The 14,536-nt window shown below is 38.0% G+C and overlaps 1 protein-coding gene across 17 annotated transcripts in view; it reads right to left on the bottom strand.

Annotated features, from left to right (window-relative positions):
* CADPS (calcium dependent secretion activator) overlaps nucleotides 1–14,536 on the bottom strand; it is a 388,847-nt gene that overhangs the window by 109,228 nt on the left and 265,083 nt on the right. For all 17 annotated transcript variants that reach the window (XM_083156060.1, XM_083156054.1, XM_083156062.1 and 14 more), the window contains one exon: nucleotides 4,047–4,153. In XM_083156060.1, the coding sequence (XP_083012186.1) occupies nucleotides 4,047–4,153 (107 nt within the window). The remainder of the gene's footprint in view (nucleotides 1–4,046; nucleotides 4,154–14,536) is intronic.

The raw sequence follows: 14,536 nt of genomic DNA, 5'->3' as shown, positions 1-14,536 counted from the left end.
TTCAATTCCTGACAATATTTCTGAAAATTGGAAATATAGTCCGTTTTAGCCTATATTAGATCGAATTTACATGAAATCTATTTAATGTTGTTCTATTTTCCAACATTACAAAACTCCGAAAAGACGTGGATTGGCGTATACACATCTTTTTAGGTGGAAATGACCGCTCATTTGTGAATTTAATGCCCGTTTCTGCCAATGCAGATTACGATTTTCAAAGAGCCGAATCTGCAGCTGCGAGTCCCAGACAGAAATGATGGGATTAAATAGGTCCTGGACTATATTTCCGACTACCGAAAATATCAGTCATTGAATACTCGACCCTATTCAATGTTTATACCTCTGCAGATGTTTTTATTATTTTTATTATTCTGTTTTAATCTACTGATACAGATATAAACCAATCTACTGTAGTCTACTGATATTGAAATAAAACATTGAAAAATAAAAAACATTCAGGGTATTATCACTTACCTTTTAAAACTATATACACTGTGTGTGTGTGTAATATATTTACACACACATATATGAAATTCTATCTAATCTCCTATCTGCCTAATTTCATATATATATATATATATATATAGATATATATATATATATATCTATATATATATATAGATATATATATATATATATATAATCTCCTATCTATGAATAAATCTAATGTCATAACGATCTATCAATCTAATCGCATATCTACTTATCTATCTATTCTCATAACGATCCATCAAACCTCTCCATCTAATCTCATAATATCTATCTAATCTCATATTTATTAATGTATGTATGTGTCTATCTATCTAATTATCTAATCTCATATCTATCCATCTAATCTCTAAGTAATTTCATATTTATTTATCTATCTATATAATTCATATCTATTTATTTAATCTCATATATATTTCATCTCTATTTAAACCATATCTATTTATCTATCTAACATAATTTCTATCTAGTTATCTATCTAAATAAAATCTATTTATCTAATCCCATATGTCTAATCTCATATCTATCTATCTATCTATCTATCTATCTATCTATCTATCTATCTATCTGATTTCACACCTCTATATCTAATCTCATATCTATTTGTCTATCTCAATCACATCTCTTTAATCTCATATTTATCTAATCACCTATATACCTAATCTCCTATCTAACTATCTAACATACTGTATCTATTTGTCACTTTATCTAAATCTATCCATACTTTTAGTTTAACATCGCTGGAATACGGATGTCGTGGGCACAGCTGGTATAATCATGTATACTGTATGCATACTGCTGGTGTATTCTTGTGAGGGGCATTACTGGTATAATGATATGTGCATGGCTTAGATTGTATCATCAAGTAGGAACACTGCTTGTACAATTATGTGCAGGGACACTTTTCGGTAATGATATGGGCAGATTGATTGACTAATATGTGGGAGTAGCTGTAAATATAGTAAGAGACCCCAACACTGACTACTCCTATTTGAAGCCTGCCTTTATTCCTCAATGACATTTAACTAATACACAGAAAATAAATGTTCCAAAAACATTGGCCAGTGCTGTTAAAATATGTCCAAGTTACGGGAACCCCTAATAATATTTTTACTACACATTTTAAACTATTTTGTAATCTATCCCTCCTTATACTGTATATCAAAAAGTATTCCCTAAATAAATGAATCATTTAGCGGCAGATTTATTAAGCCTGGGGAAGTGATAAAGTGGCCTGTGATAACACACCAGCCAATTGGCTCCTCTAAATTTATAGGCTGGGGTTTAAAAATGGCCGTTGTGAGCTCATTTCCTGATGCGGTACCACTGGCCACTTTATATCACTTTACCAGGCTTAATAAATATGCCCCAGTTAGCTACTATTCATAATGCACAAGTTTTGTTTAAAATGCCAGTAGATCATTTTTTATTTTGTGTTGTAAATGTACATGTTAATAAAATCTTACATGGAAATAAAATATAATTCATTCAATGATTTGAGTTCTTGTTAAACCTGACAAAGAACACTATAAATGTAATCTGTTTAATACATCTACTTACTGTTGCAGTGGAAAAAAAAATACTAGAAAAACATAAGATTCCTTTCTAGAGTAAAGTAATTTAATATTTGAGAAATTACTTTTCATTAATGAACAGAATGACATTTTCATTCTCAAGTATTACATGTTCTGTTTGGTAACATGATTAATTTAATCCTATTTTTTAATGTTTCAGTTATGTCGCATATTTGTCATAATATGTAACTGCAAGAACACTGAGTGATATTTAAAATTATATTTGATAATCACTTAGCTGGCTTGCAGAAATGTGTCAATTACTAAAATAGAAATTGAGGTGCAACTTGCGTTGTGAAGAATTTGCAATTTATTGACATTCTTTGAACCAGATACAACTACTAAAGCCCTTAAAAATATGACTTGGAACAAGAACTGCGCAACAAAAAAATATTTTTTATATTTTAGATTTCCTCTGAATATAAAAATTGTAGTATGTCTTTTGGAATGGTTTAAACTTAGAAGGAAAAATACCCCAAAAAGAAGTGCATATTTTAGAAATAATTCATGTTTTTCTTTGGAAAAACTATACTTAACTTAATTTAGAAAATAACCACATAAATTTTATTTGAAAAAAAAAACAAACAAAAAAAAAAACAGCCCAGTAAAAAGATACAAAATAATTATATAAATACAAATGTAATTTTTTGTGTAAAATTTGTGATATTTTTGTGCCACAAAAAGACAATTAAAATTTTTTTGGGGAAAAAAACCAAACAGGAATGTTTTAATATTAAATAGAAAGGTTACAATGATTATTAGGATGTTAGGAGTGAACATTTTATTGTCAACGTGAACCTTGTACAATAAACCTAATTAGCTCAAACCTAGTTTGCAGCTATGTTTAAACAATACCAATGAGCTTGGCCCAACACATTATTCGTCATTGTTGCATACGGTAACTGGACTAAAAATTGACATGGGTAAAACAGAAGGATTAGGAAAGAATAAAGGAAGACTGGGTTGTGCTGGGAAACAGCTGCAATGCTTGTATAATACGCCCATTGCTGCATGCACGGATTGGATTACCACTGCACACTTTAATTGTGTGGGGCAATTAAGTTTCACAAGCAATCTATGTGATCTGGCTGCTATACTACTATATTACTACTACAAAGGAAGCAAAAAAGGGTAAAATCCCATCAAAAACATGAAGGACATGCACAAGATATGATAGCAGGTGACTCAGTTTGTTGAGTTTAACCACATACCTCTTTTCCCTGCCAGGACCATCCAAGATAGAAAGAACAATAAAAAAACAGGGAGGAAATTTAAATATGCAAATCAGGCATTAGTTGGGTCTTTTGGACTACTGTACTGTGCATTAGCTGATGGTAGTGAATAGTGATAGAAAAAGTATTGTTTGCTGATATTGGAAACGCTATACTATATAATAAAAGTACGAAAGAAAGTTTTATAAAAATGCATAAATAAATTTATATGTGTGAAATTTTTCTTTGGTATCTAAAAATGCTGTAAAAAATATTGGCAGTAATGAGTTATATAAATGTCCGGTAAATGAAAATTGGAAAAAATATACATTTGGTATTGCATTGTCAATTTGTACTAATTTTGGACATGTATTAAGATTGACATTTCACCAAAATAGATCAAATTTTGGGATATTTTTTATCGTTCATTTTCTGACATCATAAAAAAAAAAAACAATTCTAGCAGAAGTCATTGGAAAGTTGGACAGATGGCAATCTGCAGAATAGAAAACTCTTGCTAATTTCTAATCATTATCATTTACATTTATTCAAGTTTGCATGTCATCTTCCAAGAAGAATTAATTATTGAAATACCAAAAATGAGATGACTTTTTTTTGTGTAGCTCAATAAAACGTTTTATTTTCAAGAATGGATTTCTGATCATGTAAAACCCATTAAAAAGCAGCCCCATGGCACTGAAAATATTTAGCTTTCTAGAGACTGCTCTAGAACTTGATAACAGCACAGAGAATGTAACAGGTGGGCTCTTACCTCTGCGTGATGTTCCTCATTTTGCTGGAGTACTTCAATGACAAGCTCTGCGAGTCGTATTGTGTCTTCTAGCTTTTTGGCAGGGGTTACTAATCGACCTACGTTTTCTGGAGTACAAGAAGATAAATTAGAATTTGCATCTGTGGGGTAAATGTGGATAGTAATTTATGTGAAAAGTCAAATTCCAAGGTATTTGACAAAAGTCATGCAAGATTTAAAAAAATCGAATTAATATTAAACAAACCATAATAATCAAATTTTTGTAAAACTACATAAGCAGTGCTCCAGCTTTAAATTTGCCCATAATTGATTCTCAACACTCATATTTTAAATATTATTTCACTTTGGACACTGCAATTGAACCTACTTTTTATATATAAAGGTAAAGCTTAAATAATGTATGTAGTATGGTTGTCCTTAGTGGGTGGGGGGATTCCTAGTTATTGAAAACTATGGTACAATCTGCCACTGGGAGCTGAGATTTAATTTAAATCATTGATGGTCAATGGCCAACTCTACTTCCAGCACACAGATCATTATGAAGGCACACCTTTAGGTGCTAGATCTGCAGGTGAAAGTAGGTGAGCAATGTCAATGTGCCTGAAAGACATGGCATCGTGAGCCTTTCTCCCAGTACAGTATCAGTGTTTCTGTCTTTTTGGTGTATTTTGGCACTGACAGTGTGTCCACCAACACTATTTGTATCTCTTTGTACGCTTGTGAATCTGTTTCCCGCCACTATTAGTTGCCCTTGAGTCCTGCTTGTGTTTTTGTCTGTCCATGCCAGTGAGTCTATGACCCAGTCCTATCTGTGTGTCCTTTATTCCTGTCACTAGGCTCTACACAACCTAAGCATACTTTCCAACTTTGAAATCCACCACTCCAGGTTGAGTGCGGAGAGAAGATGCAGCTGACTACTTTGGGGTTGGATGAACAGCGTGGGGTGGAGAATGCTCTCATGTAATTAGGTCCCGTCCACACCACAGCAAAATGCCAAGAACTGCAGGTCCATGGGAAGGTGGCAGAGATACATATTTTATTTATTATTTTTATGATCTCTCGATTCTGCCCACTATACTAGGAAGTGGGTGTGATGTGCGCGATACACCCGCTCTTCAGGGAATCTAGAGCACTACCTGAAATATTGGGAGTCTAACTCAACTTCCATGAGATAAAGTATGATACTATGTGATGGAAATACATTAGGTGCCAGCCAAAAGTTTAGTGGTCTATCAGCACTGCAATCTCTATGGTGAATGTATCTTGCTGCAGTCCTGAGCATATCTGAAACACACACACAAAGGGCCTGATTCAGGTTGGATTGAACAGGGCAAATTCGGGCCCATTACGATGGTGGGGGTGGGGGGGGGTGTCTGTGCAGGTGCACATTTGCAGACCCCCCGTGCAAACATCTTTGGTGAGTATGACACTCGCAGAGGCGGTGGCACAGGTAGGGGATGGACACCGGCACAGAGCAGGGGAACGCCAAATGTTTTTTTGGACAACCCCATGAAAACGCTGGCCATTCCCCTGGGAACGCAGGTAGTTTTGTTTTTAGTTTAGACTGACTTTTATTTCCGATGGCAGGAGAAATCATTCAATGGTCATCAATGGTTTCTCTTGCTAGAGGCCGTATGTGAGGGGTTGTGTTAGCGAGCACACCCCCGCGCATGGCAGAGAAGGTATTTGGCCGCACGGCGTCATTAAGGTGCTCGCTAGGCTGCGAATATATGCTGCCTAGCGAGCCAAACTGAATCAGGCCCACTGTCAATCATCACTGCAGGTAACATGTTATTTTATAGTGTGAAACAACAAAACGATTTACCCTTTTACTTCTTATGTACTTACATGTAATTACAATAAGTGTCTGTTTTAGGCTTATTGTGGCAGTTTCACATGAATGATTTATCAAAGTTTAGAGAAAGTTAAAGCAGGGAGAGAAATGAAGTACAAAACAATCAGCTACTAAAAATCATTTTTCAAACATACACTGCATCATTGCAGTTAGGATCTGATTGGTTGGTTCGTTATCTCACTCCACTTTACCAATCTCCATTCATTGCTATATCTAGCCCTTTGGGGGAGATGTACTTAAACTAGGGGAGAAGCGGTATCCAATTACATGTTTTCAGGAGATTAAAATGTCCTGATTTCGCTATTTATGACCGATGTTAATTATCGCGGTATCCATTTAGAGGCCGAAAAAGGACCCGCAATCATGGGATTCTTGATAAGCTCCCAATTACGTGTTATTGTGGAAACGAAGGTCGGATTTTCCTAGATTAAGTTTATCATATTCTCCAATGTGCTGGAATCAGGGGGAGGAGTGTGCCGCTTCAGTGCTAACTGGATAACCCTCGATGCAGCTATTATCAGCGGTAAAATACCGCTGCTGATAGGATACCCCCTTGGAGAAAGATAAAGTGGAAATAATAAAGTACCAGGCAATCAGCTACTGAGTGTCATGTTACAGGCTGAGTTTGAAAAAATTTGTTATTAGATGTTTTTTTGGTACTTTATTTTTCTCCATGGCTTAGTAAATAGACCTATTTTTTCCTTAATTATTTTTCTGAAGAAAACCTATATTTGTCCATGTGTAGAAGTGTTTCAAAGGGTTCATATACAAACGTTAAAGTAGAGATGTGCGATTTGGATTTGGCTTGGATTTACTCCGATTTCAAATCCGAATCTTATTCGCTATCGGCTGTCACATGTTGTGGATAGCCAATAAAATATCGATTTGAAATCCGAGTAAATCCGAGCCAAATCCGAACCGCACATCTCTACTTTAAAGTACATGGTTTTTAGTGAGGGACAATAACTTAATGTTTTCTACATACAAATACAGCATTTAACACAAATACATTTGTTATATTCCTAGCTAATTTCCATAAAATGGGACATTCATTGGGATTGATTAGTCTATCTATAGCTTTTAGACAAAAACTTTGACAATAGGAAGCCAAATGTGCTACTATTTGAAAATGTATTTGTTTACTCTCTACTAAACCTACAGTAAATATAGTATATTTGTTATTTTATTGGGTAGTTGCATAACATGTGCCTTTCAATTTCACAATGGATCCTTCAAGAGAGATAAAGTAGAAAAGTTGCCCATACCAAATTTTCCTCTGTAACTCTATAAAAGGCTTGATACCACCCCAAGGGCCAACTGTAATAAGGTGCGAGAATCAGAAAGTGAGAGATTTTGGGAGAGTTTTTCCATTTTATTCTTAAAGCGGCAATAAATTACATGGCAAAGTCATCCTGGTATTTCAGTGTAAATGATTGCCGTTTTAACAAAATGGGAAAACTCCTAAAATCTCTCACTTTCTGATTTTTAAACCATTTAACATTTGTCCCCAAGTGCATAGTGCAAATCAAAGATAAAGTTGAGCGGTAACAAAAATCTATTTCAATCTGTAGATTCTAGCTTATTGATAAAACCATTGTTTATTTTACTGAGGCTCTATCTACATCTCGTAAAGTACAACTAATCTATAGTGGCATTAAGGTAGACATTTTGTGGACTAAAACAAACTTGGTACTGACAGAAATCAGCCATTTTCCTTTGTTTCTGGCAAAATGTAAGTGTTCCAGAATGTACAGTATAAAGATTTGACATTTGTTGTAAAGGCCAACACGGGGCAGTTTAATTATGAAATCCAAATAGCTTGGATTTGATAGATAACACCATCTGTAGATGGCGTTGGTCATTGGGGAGAGTTTCCAAGGGGCATATGCATCATTCCTTATAGTGGGTATATAAATACATTTTCAACTAATATTGAAGAATAAAGAGCCTGATTCATGATCAAGCGGTCCCCGATTGAGCGTATTGGCTCCGGGGACCGATTGTACATTAAGCCGCTTGCTAAGCAGCAAACGAACGCTGCTTGGCAAGCGGTGTTGAATCACCCCCAAAGTTTCAATGTTATCCACTACAAATGCAACTTATCTAGCAGGCCTGATATTGTCCACAGTCTACATACACTAGTATGAGGACATTTATCAAACTCTAAAAAGTTTCATCGTTTGACTGCGGAAAGTTGACACCAGATGACAATGAATCCTGGAACACCTCTTCTTCCTGCCTTCCTGGGACAGATAAGCTCAGCACTTTTTTGCCTCCTATCCTGGAGAAGCTCAGAGAGGGGACGCAGACAACTACTTCTGGGAGGAGGAGGCAGGGCACGCTAGACTGTGATGTCATTAGGCCCTTCCCCAAAACTTAAAATGTCAGCGAATCAAAGGTCTGTGGGTTGGGGTTGCGCTAACTGAAGCATCTTAAACTCCTGCCCTATTCATGCAGCTGCCAAGATTGTAATAATTTTTTTCCCATCCTGCCTGCTTTATTGGGAAGAAGGTAGGATGCAGGAGAGTCACATTCCCTTCCAAGGCTGCGGATGCTTACCTAAAAAATCAGGAAGGGGGGGGCAGGCAAGTATGGGTTAAACAGACCACCTTTTCAGGGTTCAGGATAAATCCCCAACTTCGTTCACACTTATTACTGGTAAAACCAGACCGATATACCAAGCAACCTCCAAAATAAGCATTTTCTAATTGAATCGCATGGGTAGCAGGAGTGTGCATGCAGACAATTAGTCCACTTAGAGCTTAGTTTTTGACTATGGGTGAGCGAACAGTGCTGAGGGGGCATCTAGAATATCACCATGCACATTGCATCTCTTACAGCCCCACAAGCATCCATGCTCCAAACAGTGCTGTAATTCCTTGCCTCAAACACTCTGCATGATGTCATAAGTTCCCTGGGAGTGGGCAGCACAGGGCACATTAATGCGCTGTTATGCAGCATTGGTAATGTAATATACAGGACAATCTCTCTTGGCGTTGGAAGCATCATCCTCACAGCATCTGCAGATGTCTTTAGTTCCAGCAGTCAAGCTCAGATAACTTTCAGAGCTTGGTAAATAGCAAAGTATGAGGCTTACAGCGTGTCCCAGATACGCAGGAGAGATCTGACATATGCCTTAATTTGGAGACATACTAGGGTATTCAATGCAGCCATTGTCAGCTGACTTTCCCGCCGACGCAGGGTCGACCATGTCAAATCTGCATTTGCGAAAAATAGTTCAAATTGAATGCGTTTTCGACTAAAACACTTAGATCGGGGACAAATTCGCTGGTCCACGTGTTTTCTGACCGTACCGAATTTTTCTGACAGTCAAAAAAACTGTCACTTGGATTGATTAGGTTGAATGCAAATTTTACCCAAATTTTTTCGAAAAGTGCAGATTTTCCTACGGTTAGAAAATTTGGCACAGATGGAATACCTCTCATAGCATTTTTATTTAATCTAGTGGTAATTATGGGGACACAGCACAGGATTAAGAAATATCATAAGTCCCTCTGAGAGAGTGAAATCGAGCGATCGAAAGACTGTGGAAGAAATAACTAAGAACGTGACACAGAATGTGGAAATTACAACGATTCATCGGTATTATAGTGTGTTAAATATTTTTGAAATAACAGATGGATTTTTGGTTTTGAGGTTAAAAATTCCCATATCTATAAATGTACTTGAGAAGGTGGATGTCACATCTGGTCTGTTATTTACTTAAGAAAAGAGATGGTTGGCCAACACGTATCTGACAAACAGCATAAAGCATAAAAGCTATACTTTATTTCTATTTTAAGAATGTTAAAATATGCTTAAATAGAGATGTATCCTCATAAACTGGGCTTCAGTCACAGAAAAATATTGCCGGGCCCCAGGACTGTGCTGATATGTGACATTTGTGCATCTGTGTACCAGTCTGAATCTGTATAGAGCTCAGATGTGCGCCGAGTTTTGCTGCACTTTGTATGTGTGTAAAATCATTTCCCGTGGGGTTAATGTCATAGCCTAGTGCCTCAAGTACAATGTCAATGGCATTTTGCTGCTCCTGCAATCCATTTGTCTCAAAATGTAACTGCTGGGCCTGAGGCAGTATGTTAGCAAAGGAAAATAAACACACAACTGGGCAAAACCATCCTGCACCGCAGGTGGGGCAGATGTAACAGGTGCAGAGAAATTAAAATTCTGGTGGGTTATATTTTTTTCTTTGCAGGGCAAACACACCCCACCTAAATCTAACAGGGGTATTCCCCGACCCCTGACTATTTAATTGCAGCCATTTTTCGCCAATATTGAAGGCATTGGTGAAAAATGCCTTAAAAAGCGGAGAAAAGGGGCACAATTTTGCGGGCAAAGTGGTAAAAATACTTGAATCAGCAGCTAATTTTTGCCAAGGTGAAAAATTGGCCATCCAATTGAACAGAGCGAATCACCCTTCACCCTAAAAAAAGGGAGTACCCAGGGATGGCCATCGTTGCCTTTGCCATCGATGGTTGCCATCAATGGCAAAAATGCAACTGGCCATCGATGGTGTATAAGTATGCAATGGATGACCATCAAAGTTTTTACATATCAATGGTCATCCATTGGCATGTGGGCCAATCAAAATACAGGGGTGGGGCTTAACTTGGGTTGGGGGTGGAGCTATGCTCCGTGTTCTGGCCCCTTGCTGAAAACAGAAAAAAGAAACTATTCAGTTAAACTTGACATCGATTATGGGAAACCATCTGGTTCTCCCCCATTGATGTCAAAACTATTCAACATCGGCCATAAACTATCGATTATTTCTAATCATCGATGGTCAATGGCCATCCCTAACCCATATACATCACTCTACACATTTTACAGCTGCCCTACCTGCAAGGCAGCATGGGTTTTACCTAGTTGTGGTATTTTTTTTTTTTGCTTTGCTACCAAACCTGACTTACAGTAGGCACATAATCCCAATGAATGCCCATTTGTTAAGTAGCACAGATGACAGAGGAGTATCTACAGACCCTGGTTGCATGTTTATTATTTGGTATAACTTATCTTATCTTGTACACTATCAGGTATTATTTTCACCACTGATGTACATTTATATATATATATATATATATATATATATATATATATATATATATATATATATATATATATATATAAACATTGACGCAGAACCCAGAATATATGTTTGAATTTATAATCATCTTTGCAGTTGATTGGCATTTTAAGTATTGAATAAAACAGCTGGAGCACTGACAAATCAAAAAAAAAACAGTATATTGAGAAAACAGTTCAGACGTTATTTGGAACTCATAAATATTAACATTTTTCATGCAGAATGTTATGTAACAACAATGTTATTTTGTGCTGACATTCATATTGGAAAATGCTGCTGGTGTCGGACAGATCTAGACAGAAATGGACATATTGAGAGGAAGTGCTTGGAGGCCGATGTTATGCTATGTTAACTTCTAGAGCGCTGGCAGAGGCCAGCAATGCATTGAGTTTGTGCTGCAATGCATTGTGGTCCTACCAACACTGAAGGTTTAAAGAGGAAAGGGGGATGGATAAAGGTGGGGGGAACTAGGCTAAACAAATCAATGAAATAAAGCTGATACAGTACTTGGAACTGGTTTAGGCATGCCTTTGAGCCTTTGATTTAACATGTTAGCCTGGGTTTGATTGGGTGGAGGTACAGGTGATGGCTTTGGTTTAGGCCGATGGACTGTTCATGCATGACAGAGAAAAGAGTACAAAACGTAAGGAGGCGTGAGAGTATATACACAAATATGACAGGACATAAGCGTATCAAAGAAAATACAGCAGAGATGACAAAATAAAAGAAACCGCAGATTAGCTACGCCATCTCTAGAGAACTATACATAACAAACCGCTAACAAACTACACCTAGTAGTAGTCAAACACAACAAAACATACAAAAGGAACATTTATGAAACCCGATGCACAGGTCATTCGGCGAGATGTACTAGGCCTTAAAAAGAGATAAAATGGATAAACCGCCAACCAATCAGCTCCTACCTGTCATTGTTCAAACACAGTCTGTGACATGACAGGTAGGAGCTGATTGGCTGGCTGTTTATCACTTTCCATTTTATAGCTTTTCAAGCTTAGTACATCTGGCCCATTATGAGGTTTTCTGCAACACATTACATATGGAAAGTTAATGTCTGTCTGGATGCTAAGGGTTACATAGGAACCAGTTTTCATAAATGTCCCAATATATCTAGAGTTAGGACACTGAAACCAGACAGGACGATACAGTTATGAAACTGAAACTATCCTTGCAAAGTGTCGTTATCATGTCACTGGGAACTCTGACACTTGTGCCGTTCAAAAAAGCTCATTACAACGTAAGACGAACAAAACTCAGTTTGCTGAGACATCTGGGACAAATTTAGCGACCATGGATTGTAACGCATCTTCATGAGACACCACAAGTGTATACACTCAGGACCAGGAGCTGTACTGTCAGACAGAGGGATTACCATTAACCAGACCCTGGAGACTGACGCCCACGGTGAGCCCACGGCTTGGTTGGGTATACGGGATGTCTGTTGAATATCTTGCTGATGAAGCTCGTTGCTTGCAACTATTGGCTCAGCGTAAGTTGTGTCCTGGTTAGTGCAGCAACAATGGTTGCTTAGATATAACATTTAACAGAGCCAAGCCATAGCAATACTGTGTATATAGTAGGAAAAAAAGAACATTTTGGCAGCAACACACTATTATATTATGGTGGGTTGTTAATAACATTGTGCAGAAATGAGTACCATAGCGACCAATCAGATGCTGCCGATGGCTTTGATTTCTGGAAATGTGCTACATAATGACAGCTATGATCATCTGGTTACGTCAGGGTATGGCTCATTTAAGCACAACATGCCAGATTAGTAGTGTGGCCAATCCCGGGATTGGACTCCTCAATCCCGGGGTTTCGGGATAATGCACTGCCGTGTTTTACATAGTCAGTCTGCAGCCGTTGTCAGCAATTGCCGGCCAGGTTGCAGCTTCAAACGCTGCCCTGGCTGAACGCTGTCTGAGGACCGAGGTCACGCCGCACAGGCCCATGCCAGTCCACCCCTTCAGCTGCGCCCACCATTTTAAGTGTGGCTGGCGTGCCGCGTGAGACTGCAGTTGAGCCGCGGGATAGACTGAAAGGCGTCAGGGAGATGAGGCTGGTGGTGATTACCAGGCTGGACCCAGGCCTCCATGAGGTCATGTGCTGCACTGCTGCCGATCGGGCCATAGAGGAACCATACGGGCTGGCCAGAGGGCCTGCAGACTTGTAGGGAGGCCAATCCAGGGAATCCCAGGATTTAGCATTTTTAAATCCCGATTCCCGGGATTGAAAAAAAATATACACCGGGATTGGCATCCCTACATACTGTATTACTCGAAATTCGCAGTCTGGGTGATTATTGATGGACTGCGCATGCGTGCGGATTGCAGCGTGTATGCGCGAGGCCGTCCTGTGAAAAAATCCTGATACTTTTTTGATTTTTACCCATACGCAAGGTGATTTATCAGGAAGCCAGTGTTTGGGGGTGGTAGCCACCATTTTCTGGTAGTGTCAGGGTAAACGAAGGCGTGCCCAAGCATGTCACATGACGGAAGTCATGTGACATCATCTCCGGCCTATCGCAGCACCAAGCTACGAACAGAATGCACACATTGAAAAACTAATTTAATGGTGAGCGGCTTGCACTGGGCGGGATTTCACTCTAGCGCGGCGGCGTATACCTGATAACAGGGATTCGGAGATGATCAGCCGTGCAATCCGGTATAAATTGGGCCCCATGTGATCATACTGCGGCCAATGTCAGGACATACTGCCTTATATACAGTGGGCATTCATTTCAGAGGAAGTATTTTAAGTCACCATTCACTTTCTATACAATGAACAATTATGTTTTTCTTATAAATTATTATTATGACATTATTTATATACACTGTATATACTGCTGGCAATAGCACACCTATCATTGCCATTGTATAAGGAATTATTACTTCCGGAAATGTATGCACATTAAAATTTCACTATCACTTTGCTGTGTACAGTCTAATCAATCTATCTGACAATTTATCTATGTATTGTATAACTGTATATCCAATAATAAAAGGCTAATGCTGCGCCTCACCTGTATGGGCAATATTCAATTGTTTTGAGAGGCGGTGGCCACTAGATGGAGTCTGAAGGAGCAATTCAATTGTTGCTCCGTTCGGTCGTGCACAGCCGCTGGCTCTGACATTAGTTTTATACTGTTAAGGGGAAATAGTTCTGCTATATTTATCTATCGGACAATCAATCTATCTATAGGGGGTGAAAAAGCAATTTACCAATGGTACGGAAATTCAGGCGCTAACAAATGTTCTGCTTCTCTAAGCAACTGCTAGGGGAAAGGGTTAGTCGGAACCTTCTAACAATAGTATACAATATGTGGAAAACAAGTAAATCAATATGTGGGATTGGCTGAATTTTATAAGAAATAATACATTTTTAATTAGCATAAAACAGTAAATTGATAAATATAATAAATTAATAAAAGCAACAATAATAATTGTGGCTTTTTTTGATATAAGGGGGCAACAATTAGAGTATGGCCAGTTCTTTAATCGATGGTTAACT

Source organism: Crinia signifera, chromosome 8 (genome assembly GCF_055691185.1).
Source record: "Crinia signifera chromosome 8, ASM5569118v1, whole genome shotgun sequence".
Classification (NCBI taxonomy): domain Eukaryota; kingdom Metazoa; phylum Chordata; class Amphibia; order Anura; family Myobatrachidae; genus Crinia; species Crinia signifera.
This window is presented reverse-complemented; position numbering and strand designations above follow the sequence as displayed.